We start from the raw sequence: 14,496 nt of genomic DNA, 5'->3' as shown, positions 1-14,496 counted from the left end.
AGAGAGAGAGAGAAGAAAAAGACTGTCCTTTCTTTTTTCTTCCCAAACGCACCACGAGGAACGATAAATTGCGGAGTCACGAGCACAGCTGCTATCGAACCTTCGACTTAAGAGAGCGCACGTGCTGATCTGGAACGAGCGCATCGTCGCACTGATCTTCTCGTTCGAGGACCATCGCGCGGCATCATGAGTGCACCTCAGGCACCAGTGAAACTGCGCAACGGGGTGGTGAAGCAGGTGAGGAACTGAACACCACCGAACCTTTCTCGTGGCTCTCGTTATTTGTGCTGACTGAACTATTGAGTGTTGATCTCCTGCCCGTTCATCCAGTTGGCAGGAACCGCACCGTAGAACATATGGTTGCAATCTGGAGCATATTATTGCAGCAGCCTGCCGTGTGATGCTTCTTAAAATTCTTTATATATGCACCATGTTAATGAGAACGTTTTCACTGCCCTCTTTCTTTTTAATTTATTCGTCGTTGAACGACAAGAGTTTTGCTGGAAAGTTCTATGAAAGATATTAGCAATTGCGTAACTAGTAGTAGTACTCACTCCAAAATATGATATGGTGCTGGATATTTTAGGATACTTAAAGTTTTCTCACGCTGCAAAATTTTATTCTAAGAATAACATCGAATATTTGTTACATTTATGTTTTCACTTTGCATTTATATTTTTATTATCCCCTTATTTTTTAATTTATTGTTGAATGTCATGATATTTTTGGAAAGATATTAGCAACTGCGTAATTTTAATCCAAGATATAATATGGTTATTGTGTATAATTGGATATTGTGGAATACTTTAAGATTTTTCACACTAAAATTTTTATTCTAAAGATAATATCAGATATTCGTCATATTAATGAAAATATTTTCATTATTCTCTTGCTTTTTGATTTATTTCTCGTTAAGAATAAGATAAGTATGATTCAGGAAGTTCTATGAAAGATTAGCAGTTCAGCAATTAGTGTTCTAATTAATCTGAGATACGTGATGGTGGATATTTTAGGATTTTGCTTTCTTATGTTGCAACATTTTAATTCTAAAGGTGACAAATATTCATATTCATATTAATGAGAATGTCTTTATCATCTCCTTGCTTTTTAATTTATTTCTCATTGAAAGTGTTAAGATTCAAAAAGTTATATGAAAGGTTATATATGAAAGTTATATGTGAAAGATACTAATAATTGCGTATTTAGTATTCTAATCTGAAATGTAATGTTGTGCTGGATATTTTGAGATACTTTGAACTTTCTCATACTTTCTCTATAAAATTTTAAAGGTACAATTTCTAAAAGTCACAGATATTTTTTATGTTAATGTTTTTTTGCTTTTTAATTTTATTCCTTGTTGACAGGAGTTTGTTGCAATTCAGAAAAGACATTTTTATGAAAATTGCATAAGAAATTCTATGAAAGCTATTAGCAATTTTATAATAAGTATTACAATATGTGTAAAATCTAAAATATAACATGATACTCTGAATATTTAGGAATACTTTAAGCTTTCTCACACTGCAAAATTTTAATTCTAAAGGTGACATCGGGAGATACCGTTGTCATCCGCGGACAACCTATGGGCGGTCCTCCACCAGAAATGACAATCACTCTGTGCAACATTACAGCTCCAAAATTGGAACGTTGGAAAGGAAATGATAGGTACGTAAAATGCACATTCATATACCTTGATTATTTTACAATTTTTGGACTAAGCAGAAATTTATATAAATTTATTGACAATAATTTAATTATATAAAATTAAAACAATTTATGTATTTGTAGCACGGATGAAACCAAAGATGAGCCGTATGCTTGGGAAGCAAGAGAGTTCCTACGTCGAAAGTTGATTGGCCAAGATGTTACTTTTGCAACTGAAAAGTCAGTCAACACTGCTAGAACATATGGAACTGTCTGGTTAGGGAAAGGTATTTATTTGTGATACATCATACACTTACTAGAACTTGGAAAATCAGTTGCGTTCAACAGAAAAAGCAGATTTACAACTGTTATAAATTTTTTTAGTTATAGTATATGAATAATTTATTTATTTAGATCCTGTGAAGAATTAATGGCTAAAATCAAAGATTTTTATAATAGTGCTTTTTCTGCTAAATGCAGTCAATGGCCGCGAAGTTTTTCTTTGCTGAGATAGATAACTATTCCTCTAAATTTAAAAATATAATCCAGTCAGTGCAAAGAAAAACTTTCAACAGTTGCAAAGTAAACACGGCTGCTGAGCACAACAGTGATTAAATTTTTGCATCTAATCACAATTATTATACAGACAGGAATGGTGAGAACGTAATTGATACTTTGGTGTCTGAGGGTTTGGTGACCGTTAAGAAAGACAATCGCAATCCTACAGCTGAACAACAACGATTGATCGAGCTGGAGAATATAGCGAAAGTTGCAAAGAAAGGAAAGTGGTCAGATTCGCCAACTTCCGAACATATACGGGACATCAAGTGGACTGTTGACGATCCTCGGAAATTGGTCGAAAAATTTGCTAAAAAACCAATTAAGGCAGTGATTGAATTCGTCTTCGACGGCTCTACCGTGAAGGCTTTCCTCTTGCCTGATTTTTACAATATAACGCTGATGATCTCGGGTGTTCGCTGTCCTGGCTGGCCGAATGGTCGTCGCGAGAATTCTGTGGGCGATCCTTATGCAGACGAAGCTAGATACTTTGTGGAATCGCGGCTCTTACATAGGGACGTCGAAATAGTGCTGGAGTCGGTTAACAATAACAACTTCATTGGTAGCGTCATTCATCCTAAGGGTAAGTTTGTTAAAATCTGACATTTTATCACTATAAATACCAAGAAGTCATTATTGACTGTTTCTATTTTTTTAGATATTATATTTTCATGTAAAAGATAAGATTCTGAAATTTTTTACTTTTAATAAATATTATGTCCTTTATACTGATGAAATATTAATTAATTTTCATGTTTTTTTAAATTTTATAATTTATTTGTTTGGTCTCTTTTTAATGAGTAAGAAATTGATATTTCTATGTTGATGATGTTAAACATATCTGGCGAGCAGCGTATGTTAAATTATGTATAATAAATATTCCAAATAATTGAATTTAATTATGATCAATGATTGTTTTTATATATAGTTTTTATTTATTTATAGGAAACATCGCTGAAATTCTGCTAAGCGAGGGTTTCGCGAAATGCCAGGATTGGTCGATCAGCAACAGTAGATCCGGTGCGGAAAAGTTGTATCTCGCTGAGAAAGCTGCGAAGGAAGCACGTTTGCGATTGTGGAAGGATTACAAACCGTCCGGGCCACAGATCGAGTTTACTGGCACTGTTGTGGAAATTGTTAATGCAGATGCGCTCATTGTCCGAACTCAGAACGGGGAAAACAAGAAAGTATTTTTGGGTAGTATTCGACCACCCACTCGTGAAAAGAAGAATGAAGACAGCAATAATACTACTCGATCGAAAGATTTCAGACCTCTTTATGATATACCGTGGATGTTGGAAGCGCGAGAATTTTTACGCGAAAAATTCATCAGGAAAAATGTAAAAGTGGTAGTCGATTATACGCATTATTACCCAGCTAGGGATAATTTCCCAGAGAAGTTATGTTGCACCGTAACTTGCGGCAAAACGTAAGTATAAATCGATTTCTGAAATAGCGAATTCGATTACCTGCAGTACATAATTAAATTAGTATATTAAAACTGTATAAATATTTTATATTGTTAATATTATTAACTACTCTCATATATTTGCTTTGTTCTTTTAAACTTAATTTCTTCTTTTTTTCTCTATTGTGTGGAGAAGTTCAGTGCAAGAAACTTACAATCACGTTATTTAACAGAATATACATGTATTATTCCATTATCGAGTTGATTATATTATATAAAGTTGATTATGTTATAAAGTATTTAATTTCCATTGCATTTAGTTTTATATAAATCTTTAGAAGTGTAGTGTGATTAAGTTCACCATAAAATTTCGCCTTCTAATGATTTACAAAAATTATTAATTTAATAATTATTTACAATTTTTTAATAGTTGATAATTCCTATCTTATTTTGCCATATCAACAGGAACATTGCAGAAGCGCTAGTCGGTCGAGGTCTCGCACGAGTGATTAAGTACAGACAGAATGACGATCAGCGTTCCTCTCAGTACAATCTCCTGCAAGTGGCTGAAAGCAAGGCAGAAAAATCGCAACACGGACTGCACGCGAAAAAAGACATTCCAGTTCACAGAATAGTGGATCTCTCGAACGATCCCCCGAAAGCAAAAGCGTTCTTGACTTCGCTCAAACGAGCGCAGGGAATTAGAGCAGTCGTCGAGTTTGTGACGAGTGGCTCGCGGCTGAAACTCTATCTTCCCAAGGAAGACTACATTATTACGTTTGTATTGGCTGGAATAAGAACTCCACGTTGTCAGAGAACATTGCCCGGCGGTGGTGTAATAAAAGCCGACGAATACGGTGAAAAAGCTCTCGCCTTCACTAAAGAGCACTGTTTCCAACGAGACGTGGAGATTAAGATCGAAAACACGGAAACAAAGTTAAGCGGTTTCATTGGTTGGTTAACGGTGAACGATGTCAATATGTCTGTTGCTTTGGTCGAAGAAGGTCTGGCTGAGGTTGTAAATTTCCCAGACTCTGGAGAACTCACCAAAACTCTCAAAGCTGCAGAGGAACGTGCAAAAGCAAAAAAGCTTAATGTAAGTAAAGGTGCTTAATTATTGGATAATGTCTTCATTAAAGAAAACTGAAATATAATTTGCGTTCTTTCTGTAGATCTGGAAGAATCGCGTGGAAGCGCCAGTAGAAACCGACAAGATTGTGGACGAAAAGGAGGGACAAGAGCGGAAAATCGATTACCAAAAGGTTGTGATTTCTGAAGTTACTGACGATCTTCATTTCTACGCCCAGTTCGTCGATCAGGGCAGCTTGTTGGAAAGTATGCTTCTACAATTACGTCAGGAATTAGCCGCCAACCCTCCACTTCCTGGCGCCTACAAACCGACTAGGGGAGATCTAGCGGTCGCGAAATTCAGCGGTGATGATCAGTGGTACCGTGTGAAAACGGAAAAGGTTTCCGGTACCAATGTCAGTGTGTTCTATATTGATTATGGTAACAGGGAGACCCTTAATGTTACACGAGTTGCCGATCTACCTGCGCGTTTCGCGACTGATAAACCATATGCTCACGAATATGCACTTGCGTGTGTGACTCTTCCGAGTGACGTAAGTAACGAATTCTAATACAATTCATTTTCAGAAAATAAATGTATTAACGAAAAGATGCCTGTTGATAATATTTTTACAGACGGATGACAAGAGAGCAGCGGTAGATGCGTTTAAGGAAGATGTTTTGGATAAAATTCTTCTCCTAAATATTGAATACAAGCTAAGCAACAACGTAATTGCCGTGACGCTGATGCATCCCAGTACAAATGAAGATATCGGGAAGGGTCTTATTTCTGACGGATTCTTACACGTTCAAAAGCATCGAGATAGAAGACTTACTAAATTGGTTAATTAATTTCTGTTATATTAGTATCCATTATTGCGAAAAAATTTCTTATTGAAATATGAATTCCCGAATCCATTGTTATAACATTTTCATAATACTTCATTCTCTTTTACTCTCTCTCACAATCTTTAATATTCCAATCAACCTCAAAAAATTGAGACATGAAAATCGTGGAATGAAAATCGAATCCATTATTTATCGATTATGAATCGAGTAGTTTTATGCAAAGTCACTCGTAATCTCTATTGTGATAAAATTTATTGTACTAAAAGAAAGAAAGAGAATTAAAAACAACTAAAAGATAATAAATAAAGATAAGTTTTATTTTAAAATGTAATAAAATAATTCCTTTTCTTTCTTTTACTTTACTGCTTTGTAAAAACGAATCTTTGTGTCTATTTATTATTTATATTCATTGAAAATTTATTACATTTATATGTATTAATTTTATTTGCAGATTGAGGAATACAAGAAAGCCGAAGAGGATGCAAAGCACAATCATCGTAATATCTGGATGTACGGAGACGTAAGACCGGAAGACGATGACAAAGAATTCGGGTTGTAATTCATAACGAATGCTCAATAATTTGGGATAAGCATTATCAATATGGGGGAAAAGAAAAGACAAGATCGTGTTATAAAAAAAAACAATATATAATAAACAACAGAATATACGAGTCTATGTATCACTACATAGATAAAAAAATAACAAATGATAAATGTCGATATGAGAGTAACATGTCGCGTTAGTCTCAATGCAATTATACATCTCAGCATATAAAAAGACAATTGTACATAACGATTTTAATAATTTCTGTAATACAATGAACAAGGAGCGCATGCAGCCCTTGAACGAGACTATGCAATCTTTGGTATTACATGAATTCTCATTGACATGAACATTCGTTATTAATTTGGTGCCACAAATACAAATTGTTTGAGGACCTGATATTTTCAATCCGATATGAAATTTTCAATGTGCAATTCAACACTTTAGATACATCAATCATGTTAGATATATTAATTGCTTTTCCTATGGAATAAACAGCAATCATGTTAACTAATGTACGCGCTACTCTTTTCAAGTTTTTATATGCAAGGATGATCATGTAGCTATAGAATTTGTAATTGCAGATTTAATCGGGCAGTGGTAGTTAAACCGAGATAAGGAAGATTCATATCAATAAAATATCAGAGTATTTTCAATTAAAATAACATTGGCTTCTTTGGATAATACATTTTTCAACTTTTTCAAAGTGGCACGTGTGCGCGCGAATTCAGCATAATATAAAAAGTGGAGATATACAGTAATAATAATGTGAAGGAAGATACTGTAAAATTATGTTTTTCTTGCCACCTCTTTCCGGATAAATTTACATTATTCATATACGTTATATACATAAAAACGTTTGATATATTAATGTACTTACAAAAAATTATTTATGCACAGTTGTTCTATAAATCAGTCCTACAAATTGCAGTACAACAAATATAAAATTTTAAATATTCAAAATATAAAATTTACGATAAATAAATGTTATCTACTGTGTGTTCGGGGAGAAGTAACTCGCAATATTCTGCGGTGCAAAGAATATACGTATGTAGATTCTATGCATCGTAGAACAAACTTGCATGTTTATTTTATCAGAATTACTATATATGTATATATATTACATTATATAGCGTATCTTTAATTTATATCATCTTTAATTAACACTGGAAATGATTTTCTAATTTTTTTTTAGGCACTTTGTGATGATAAACTTTTATTTGTGATATTTTGTTTATATTATCACGTTATCACTGACTGTACTTTGTAAATAAAATCTTATTGAATATTTGATATACCGTACACACTGTAGGATCAGAAAGGAAATGAAAGGCTTGTTTAAATTACATTAAGAGTATTACGATTTTTTTAAAGATCCACAAGGTATACAGCAAGTTCTGTTACATTGGTACACTTGATTCCTTTACATTACTGTTATACGTAGCGATAATACTTTATAATTGTCGAATATTTTTCTCTTTTCTGCAATAAAATAGAATATATCGAATAAATACAAAGAATATCATAACTATGTTGTAGAAATGTCTGAAATACAATGATCAAGAAGTTGAATAAATGCAAGAGGAATGTTTTCGAATGTAACAGTATGAAACTCACTAAAATTCACATCTTGTTTCGCCACTCATGAATTAAGATATGTACTGAACATTGAATGCACATTTCTTGTGAATCTTTACCTTCAATTAACATCATTCAGTTCTCTTTGAGTTGCGATCAGTATTCCGTCGTTGATATGTAATAGTTTGCAAGTTTTTAAGGTGGAAAATGTTCATTATATTGAGATGTTGTTTCGATCAATAAATCAAATATTTTATAAAGTAAAAAGATCATTTTAATATCACAAAATTTTAATATAAGTTAAAAAAATTGATTTATCGTCCTTAGAAAGCTACATATTCAATCAAATTGTTTATTTACGTCCAAAAACATGCGTATAAATCATCTTTGTATCACACAAATCTTCGTACAAAATCATAATTACTATTGTCTAACTTGAATTATCGTCCTTGGGAAGCTATATATTCATTTACTATATGTTTGAGCACATTTGCGTCCCAAGAACATGAATATAAATCGTCTTTACACCATGCAAGCCCTCGTACAAAATCATGATGACTATTATCTTGGTATATTTGCATCAATTCTTTTTGAGTATCAAGTACTTTTACTGATGTATTATCAAAACAGCACGCTAACTGTTCTTTCCTGGAAAATAGATAAGTTTATCATAAATTTATTATCGAAAATATATTGTATAAGAAATATTCTGTATAAGAGTTATATATTGTACAGACAAGTAAATTGATATTTCTGATAAATTCTCACCTCTCTGGAGTTGGATTGAATAACAACTTATGTACACCTCTATCATATGCGCTCGACTCGCATAACGGAGTTTCTGTTTGCCTAATGTCAATTATTGCAATGCTGCCTTCAGCTGTACCTATTGCTATGATATTTTCCAAAGTAGTATTCCAAGATACTGCTGTTAAGGGGCAATCATTTTTCTTGAAGATACCTTTGAAAAATAAAGAAAATTTTTTTTTTAAATATTAAATTTGAAGATATTAGAAAAAAAACCTATAAATATACGTACAACTCGCCGGTTTGGCTCGTCTAATATCCCATAGTAGTGATTCGCTATCTAAAGAGACAGATACAAATACAGAACTGCACATAGGCTTCACGTCTGTATCAGTGATTATGTCTAGATGCGCAAAGCTATATGAATATGTCGCGATTAAATCCTCTACGTCCCACATTTTTAAGCTGAAACAAGATATAAGATTATAAATCCTCTCTAGCTGATATAAGTCTATTGAACTCGTTCAATTACATCCTTCTAGAGTTGACAGTGGGCTTACTAGATCCACTATGTTTTGATTGTTTGAATAAAAATTATTCTTATTCCAGTAAAATAATTCAGTTTCCTCTGTGAAGCATTATTAAGATAAAAAATATATTTTAATTTACTATTAGTTCTTAATTCTTGTGTTTATTATTATAGCAAATATGCCGTTTTAGACAATGTTCAAACAATTCAATTTTCTTTATTACATCTTGAAATTGTAACTGTCCTTTGAAATTAATGACTTTTTTAAAAAAATCAAATGAATGTAACCATGTAATAGATGTTGATTAAAAAAGTAATAATTAATTTCAAGAAATCAAAATGACATAATTCATATAAAAAAGAATAAATACTAAGTTTATTTTAATAAGAATATTAGCAAGATAATGCCTATCTTATTATTTTTTTCTTTATTCTTGGCTTTTAGTTACAGACTCAGTTTTTTTAGTATCTGCTCCATTATCTTTCTCTAATAATCTTTTCCTTAGCTCATAATATCATATATATTTTAAATTTTTACCAACAATCCATTCCTCCTGTGACAATGTTTCTCTGATTGGAAAATGCAGACACCGATAGGATGCTGTCATCATGTTGACATACATATCCAAGAAGCTGTAATTCATAACGCTCGTCTATTTCAACTGCTTGATAAACCCGCACAGCACCACTGTCTTCCACAATGACAAATGTATTCTCGTTCAGGTAAGCGGAATCACAAACACCGCTGTCCATCCGTTGCTTTATGACGGCTTTTTTTCGAGAAAAGTCCGAGATATCCTTGTAGTACCAGAGAGTACCATTCCAATAGAGATCGATCATGTTAGTGCCTCCGAGAATAGCATTGTTTTCTACAACAGAAAACTTCAGCTATAATTGCTAACTGTAAAAGAGTTATACTATTTAAACTATTTAAAATGAAATTTCTCAAAAAATATAAATCAACAGTAACATTACATCAATATTATAATGTATCACTTAATAATATAAATGATATATGTTGTATTATAACATAACTACAAATAAGTTGCGATATAATACATGTGACATAATAGTTATATTATTGAGTACGAAATTATGACATATTGATGTAATGTTAGCGTTCGTGTTCTGTGGGTTTTTAACTGTATAATTAAATTCTATAATTTTATAATAAAATCCATAATATATAATTAAATCCATAACTTTATAACCACCCAACAAACGAGAATAGATTAAAATGAATTGAAATTTTTTTCTATCTGAATGCATATTTTAAATAGTGAATACTTTTTTTGGATTTAATTGGATTCAATTGGATTCAATTAGATTCAATTGGATGCAATTGGATTGAAAAACTGTATTTCCTATTAAAAATTTTGAATTGAACAGTATTCACAATTATGTTTGTGTGCACAGAAAAAGCTAATATTATTTTTTAGATTGAAAGGCATAGATATGCTCCATGCTCCATGCAATTCCTAAATGAATCAGAATGCATTCAGAATTGAAAAGCATTCATTTTAACATTTGTGAATCAATATTTCTGAAAATCTGAATCCATTTCAATTCATTTCAATCCATTCTCGTTTGCTGGACATATAATTAAACTCCATAACTTCATAACTGTACAATAATTTCATAACTTTATAACTATAATTAAACTCCATAACTTTGTAACAATATAATTAAATTTCATAACTATAAATGTATAATTGACTCCATAATTATAACTATATAACTAAACCCCACAACTTTATAATTGTATAAATTCCATAACTATATAACTAAATACTCCGAACACATTCTTTACCATCGTAAATTGAGAAAAGCTGTAGATGCTTGGTGTCGACCGACGATCGATTTTCTAGAAATGCCAAATTTCTGAAAAGATCCCCGTTCGAGATCGAAGCACTATACGTATTCATTGCGAACCGGATTGTCTATTGAACTACAAGAATGAGGCAAAAAAATCAAATTTTGTGACGATTCACAATCCCTATCGAGAAATTTCTTTTTCTCCACCGTGTCGGAGCATCGATTCTCTGAGATTCTTTTTCGGAGCAATTCTCACTGAATGGTGGGATTTATACTTCTTTAATCTCTCTTTGAAATTTCACGTCTGGATATCAATTCTTTTGTTTTTCAGATAATTTTACCCAAATTTTCATAAAAAAGCTGAACAATTCTTTAGAATTGCCATTAAGGTTAAGCATTCGTCCACATACAAAACGCGCGCAACAGTTTCGATCTGCGCAGATCTGCGCGTGCTCGTTGGAGTACAATGGTCTGATTTTTTCAGCCGAATTTTTTACATTGTTCATCTCTTTTTCCTTTTAACATGAAGAGAAAATGAGAAAAGAGACGAACGGTGCAAGAAGTTTAGCCTAAAAGGAATTAGAACAGGTGAAAGGTCGAAGCGAGACAGAGCAAGAAGAGGACGATGAGAAAATTATCCGAAAGAGAGCGAGAACATAAAAAAAAAGAACGATAAGCTCGGACGAAATAAATAAATTATGCAGGGCATTAATAAAAAATTACAAGTAAGTCAGTAAAAGCCGAAAGAAATCGGAATAGTCGGAGACACAATAATTCATGATTTTTGGAGAGAAAAAAAGAGATCGTAAAAAAAGAAAAAACATAGATAAATAGAAAAATACTTTTTTCCCTCAAATATTTCTAATTAAATATATTTGTCTCATTTTCCTGGGGAAAAAATTCGCATAATATGTTATAGAAATTCTGGAAAAAATTCTGAAATTTACATAAAAGTTCTAAAAAAATATATAAATTTAAGAGTTAAAAGAAAAAGTTCTAGTATTAATTAAAGTTGAAACAAGTGCAGGAAGTACAGTGCAGGTGCAGCCTGCACGAGGAGCATGGAAGGGGGCCGAAAGAAAAATGAACGGACCGGTTTACCGGCCGTGGCGACGTGCGTGACGTAATGCGGCCTCTACACGGCTCGCATTTCGCAGACGCAGTTCACGCAGTCACAGTTCACAGTTTCCGTGGGCGCATGCGCATCGTTGGCCAGCCGCGAATCGGAATCAGTCCAACGGAATCTCGGTAAAGATACGACCACGGGAAACAGGACAACACCGAAACGCGACGTTGTAGACGGCTGACGCAGAGGAATCGCGACGAGGTAGAGCACCAGGCAACTTATCAATACGCGGGGCCCAACGCGTCGTCGACCACCCGTTGGCGCTTCAGCAGACGGCGGCGGCGGCGGCGGAGGAGGAGCGGAGGAGGAGGAGAAGAAGAAGACGAAGAGACGGAGGTGGTGGCGGCGGAGGAGGAGGAGGTGGTGGAAGACAGCAACAAAGCCGTGACTCGTCCGTCGGGAAGTTCGTCTTGATCCTCCAGTCAGGATGTCGTCGAGATCCGACAAGCCCGAGCAAGTTTTACTTATCGAGCCGCAGAACGAGCTCCGATTCAGGGGTACGCTGTGAAATCAAAATTTCAGATCAAAAGATCCGCTCATCCTTCACCTGCACATCGTGTTTGTGTTTCTCTTTCTCTCATTAGTTTTGTACATTCCTTCTTTGCCGTGTTCCTTGTCGCCAACTTATAAACGTGAACGTCGTGAGCGAGTACAACGAAATGCGTCGCTCGCGACATTCGCGGATATTCGCGATGAGAAGCTCGGCACGTCGGAGCTATGTCGTCAAGATGACGTAAGGCCGTCTCGGCCGCCCGCGCGACCGCTCACATTCCTCGTCTTAGACGACACGCTTAGCTCGCCTGACGATTGTGTCGCGTCGTGCCGCATGTAACCGATGTAGCCGATGTAACCGATGTAGCGAAGCGCACCAAGATCGCGGCCGTGCCTCGACGAGCGTGTGCAACATCGCCAAGTCCGTACCTAACCCTATCTGTCCCCCGTCCGTGTGTCAATCCACTGTCATCCATTGTGACCCGCCGTCGCGGCGCCGCGACGACGATCCTGGTCCGTCCGTCCGTCTCGATTTCTCTCGCGTCCTCGGGGGCGATTTTCCCTCCCTCCGAGACGAGGAAACGAACGGGCAGGTGACGACGACGGGTCTCGAATAGTCTCGATGGCTCTCGCGCCCTCTTTGGTCGCTTCCGCGTTTCCGCAGCTGCTTTTTTTTTCCCTCCCCGTTGTTGGTGAGAAACGGAAAAGGGACGACGAGATCGGTCGATTTCCCGGTCTTTCGCATCGAAACATGATGTGCGACCGCCCATCGATCGACTTTCCGCCGTTGTACTCTCAATACCCGTCGCCGATCACTAATCGCCGATACGAGGAAAAGCCATTTATTGAATTTATACCCGCTGCTCCACTTATGTTAGCCGCCGCTAACACGCCAGTAATCTATAAGAGTCTCGTTTATTTATGCCTCGCGATAGGAGGCCGGCGGTAGAATCGCTTACTTTCCGAATAATACCGTTCGAATTTTTACCATTTTCTCCTTGTTCTCTTTCCTTCTCCCCCCCCCCCCCTTCCGAATCGAAGGTCCGCTCGGATTTCCTTGCGAGAACGTTGAACTCTTCTCTCCCTTACGTTTCATCCACCTACGCGCGCACGCGGGGTTCTTTTCCGAATTTAGGAGGAATATTTTAGAGAATTACATCGCGGAACGTACACGGAATATATATATATATATATATACATATGTGTTTGTAGATTGTTCATTCGTAACTCACGCCCACGCAGTGTAGAGCTCCATTTAACACCTCAGTAATATCGCCAAGCAGCTGCGATTGTTTACGTTCGGCGTTTCACCGCCTCGATCTTATCGATGGCTACGAAAATGAAGCTTATTAATTATGTTTAAATCGAGTGACGTATACGTCTTTCGACTATGATCAATGTGTCATATGTATTGTATTCGGTAAACACTCGAGATGTCCACGATGTATATCACTATTTCGGCGAGAACGATGCTTTCGTTATCGGGAGATGCACTCGAAAACTATCTCGCAATTCGTCAGCTGATTATTTCGTCCACTTTTTGTCATATATTTGTTATATATGTTTTTTTTTCTATACAGAGTATGATTCATTATTTTGATTATTTCGTCTATTTTCGCGCACACACACACACACACACACACAAAATGTTTCTGTATATATATCTGTTACATATGTTTCTTTTTCTACACAGAGTGATAGTTTATTTAAAACATTCTTTGATAAAATTGTATATTTTCGAAATATCTGTCTCTTAAGATCAAAATGATAATTACTCTATATATCGCTCATTTATTACACAACGATATAATTAAAAAATTATCATTTTTTTAATTGTTTATAAAAAACTATTCACTTTAAAATTATATATTTTTATTCTTCTATAATCAATTATTGCATCAAAATTGCATTTCGAAATTAATATTACAAGATTTTAATGATTTAAAATATTTAAATTTATTTTCTAGAAAACTTGTTTTTTAATTGTGTTATAGCAAATAAGCGATATACCTATATGTAAGAAGTTTATCGTGTATTTATATTTTTTTTGTATGCTGGATAATAATTCATAGATTTATTTGAAATATATAATTATATTAGGTGTAGTAAAAAGAAATCCATTATTTTTCCATTCAATT

General features: G+C 34.8%; 3 protein-coding genes across 3 annotated transcripts in view; 2 read left to right on the top strand and 1 right to left on the bottom strand.

Moving 5' to 3' along the window:
- The first annotated feature begins 186 nt into the window (after positions 1–186).
- On the top strand, positions 187–6,086 carry LOC105622362 (staphylococcal nuclease domain-containing protein 1). The gene is made up of 9 exons (XM_012203785.1): positions 187–237; positions 1,544–1,665; positions 1,789–1,931; positions 2,291–2,785; positions 3,148–3,631; positions 4,076–4,706; positions 4,783–5,232; positions 5,315–5,521; positions 5,979–6,086. Exons 1-9 carry the CDS (start codon positions 187–189, stop codon positions 6,084–6,086), a joined length of 2,691 nt encoding a protein of 896 aa, XP_012059175.1.
- A 1,819-nt stretch (positions 6,087–7,905) lies between these two features.
- LOC105622361 (methylosome protein 50) lies at positions 7,906–10,850 on the bottom strand. Its single transcript, XM_012203784.1, has 5 exons — positions 10,736–10,850; positions 9,464–9,794; positions 8,689–8,861; positions 8,418–8,610; positions 7,906–8,297 (listed from the first exon to the last, which is right to left on the bottom strand). The coding sequence occupies exons 1-5, from the start codon at positions 10,848–10,850 to the stop codon at positions 8,090–8,092; spliced, it is 1,020 nt and encodes a 339-aa protein (XP_012059174.1). The 3' UTR covers positions 7,906–8,089.
- A 1,443-nt stretch (positions 10,851–12,293) lies between these two features.
- Positions 12,294–14,496, top strand: part of LOC105622360 (vesicle-associated membrane protein-associated protein B) — a 5,052-nt gene continuing 2,849 nt past the window's right edge. Inside the window, exon 1 of the mRNA XM_012203783.1 lies at positions 12,294–12,363. Coding sequence (XP_012059173.1) covers positions 12,294–12,363 — 70 coding nt within the window. The remainder of the gene's footprint in view (positions 12,364–14,496) is intronic.

This window comes from Atta cephalotes, assembly GCF_000143395.1.
Source record: "Atta cephalotes unplaced genomic scaffold scaffold00044, whole genome shotgun sequence".
NCBI classification, from domain to species: domain Eukaryota; kingdom Metazoa; phylum Arthropoda; class Insecta; order Hymenoptera; family Formicidae; genus Atta; species Atta cephalotes.
Note: the sequence above shows the minus strand (reverse complement) of the source record. Positions and strands in the feature narration are given on the sequence as shown.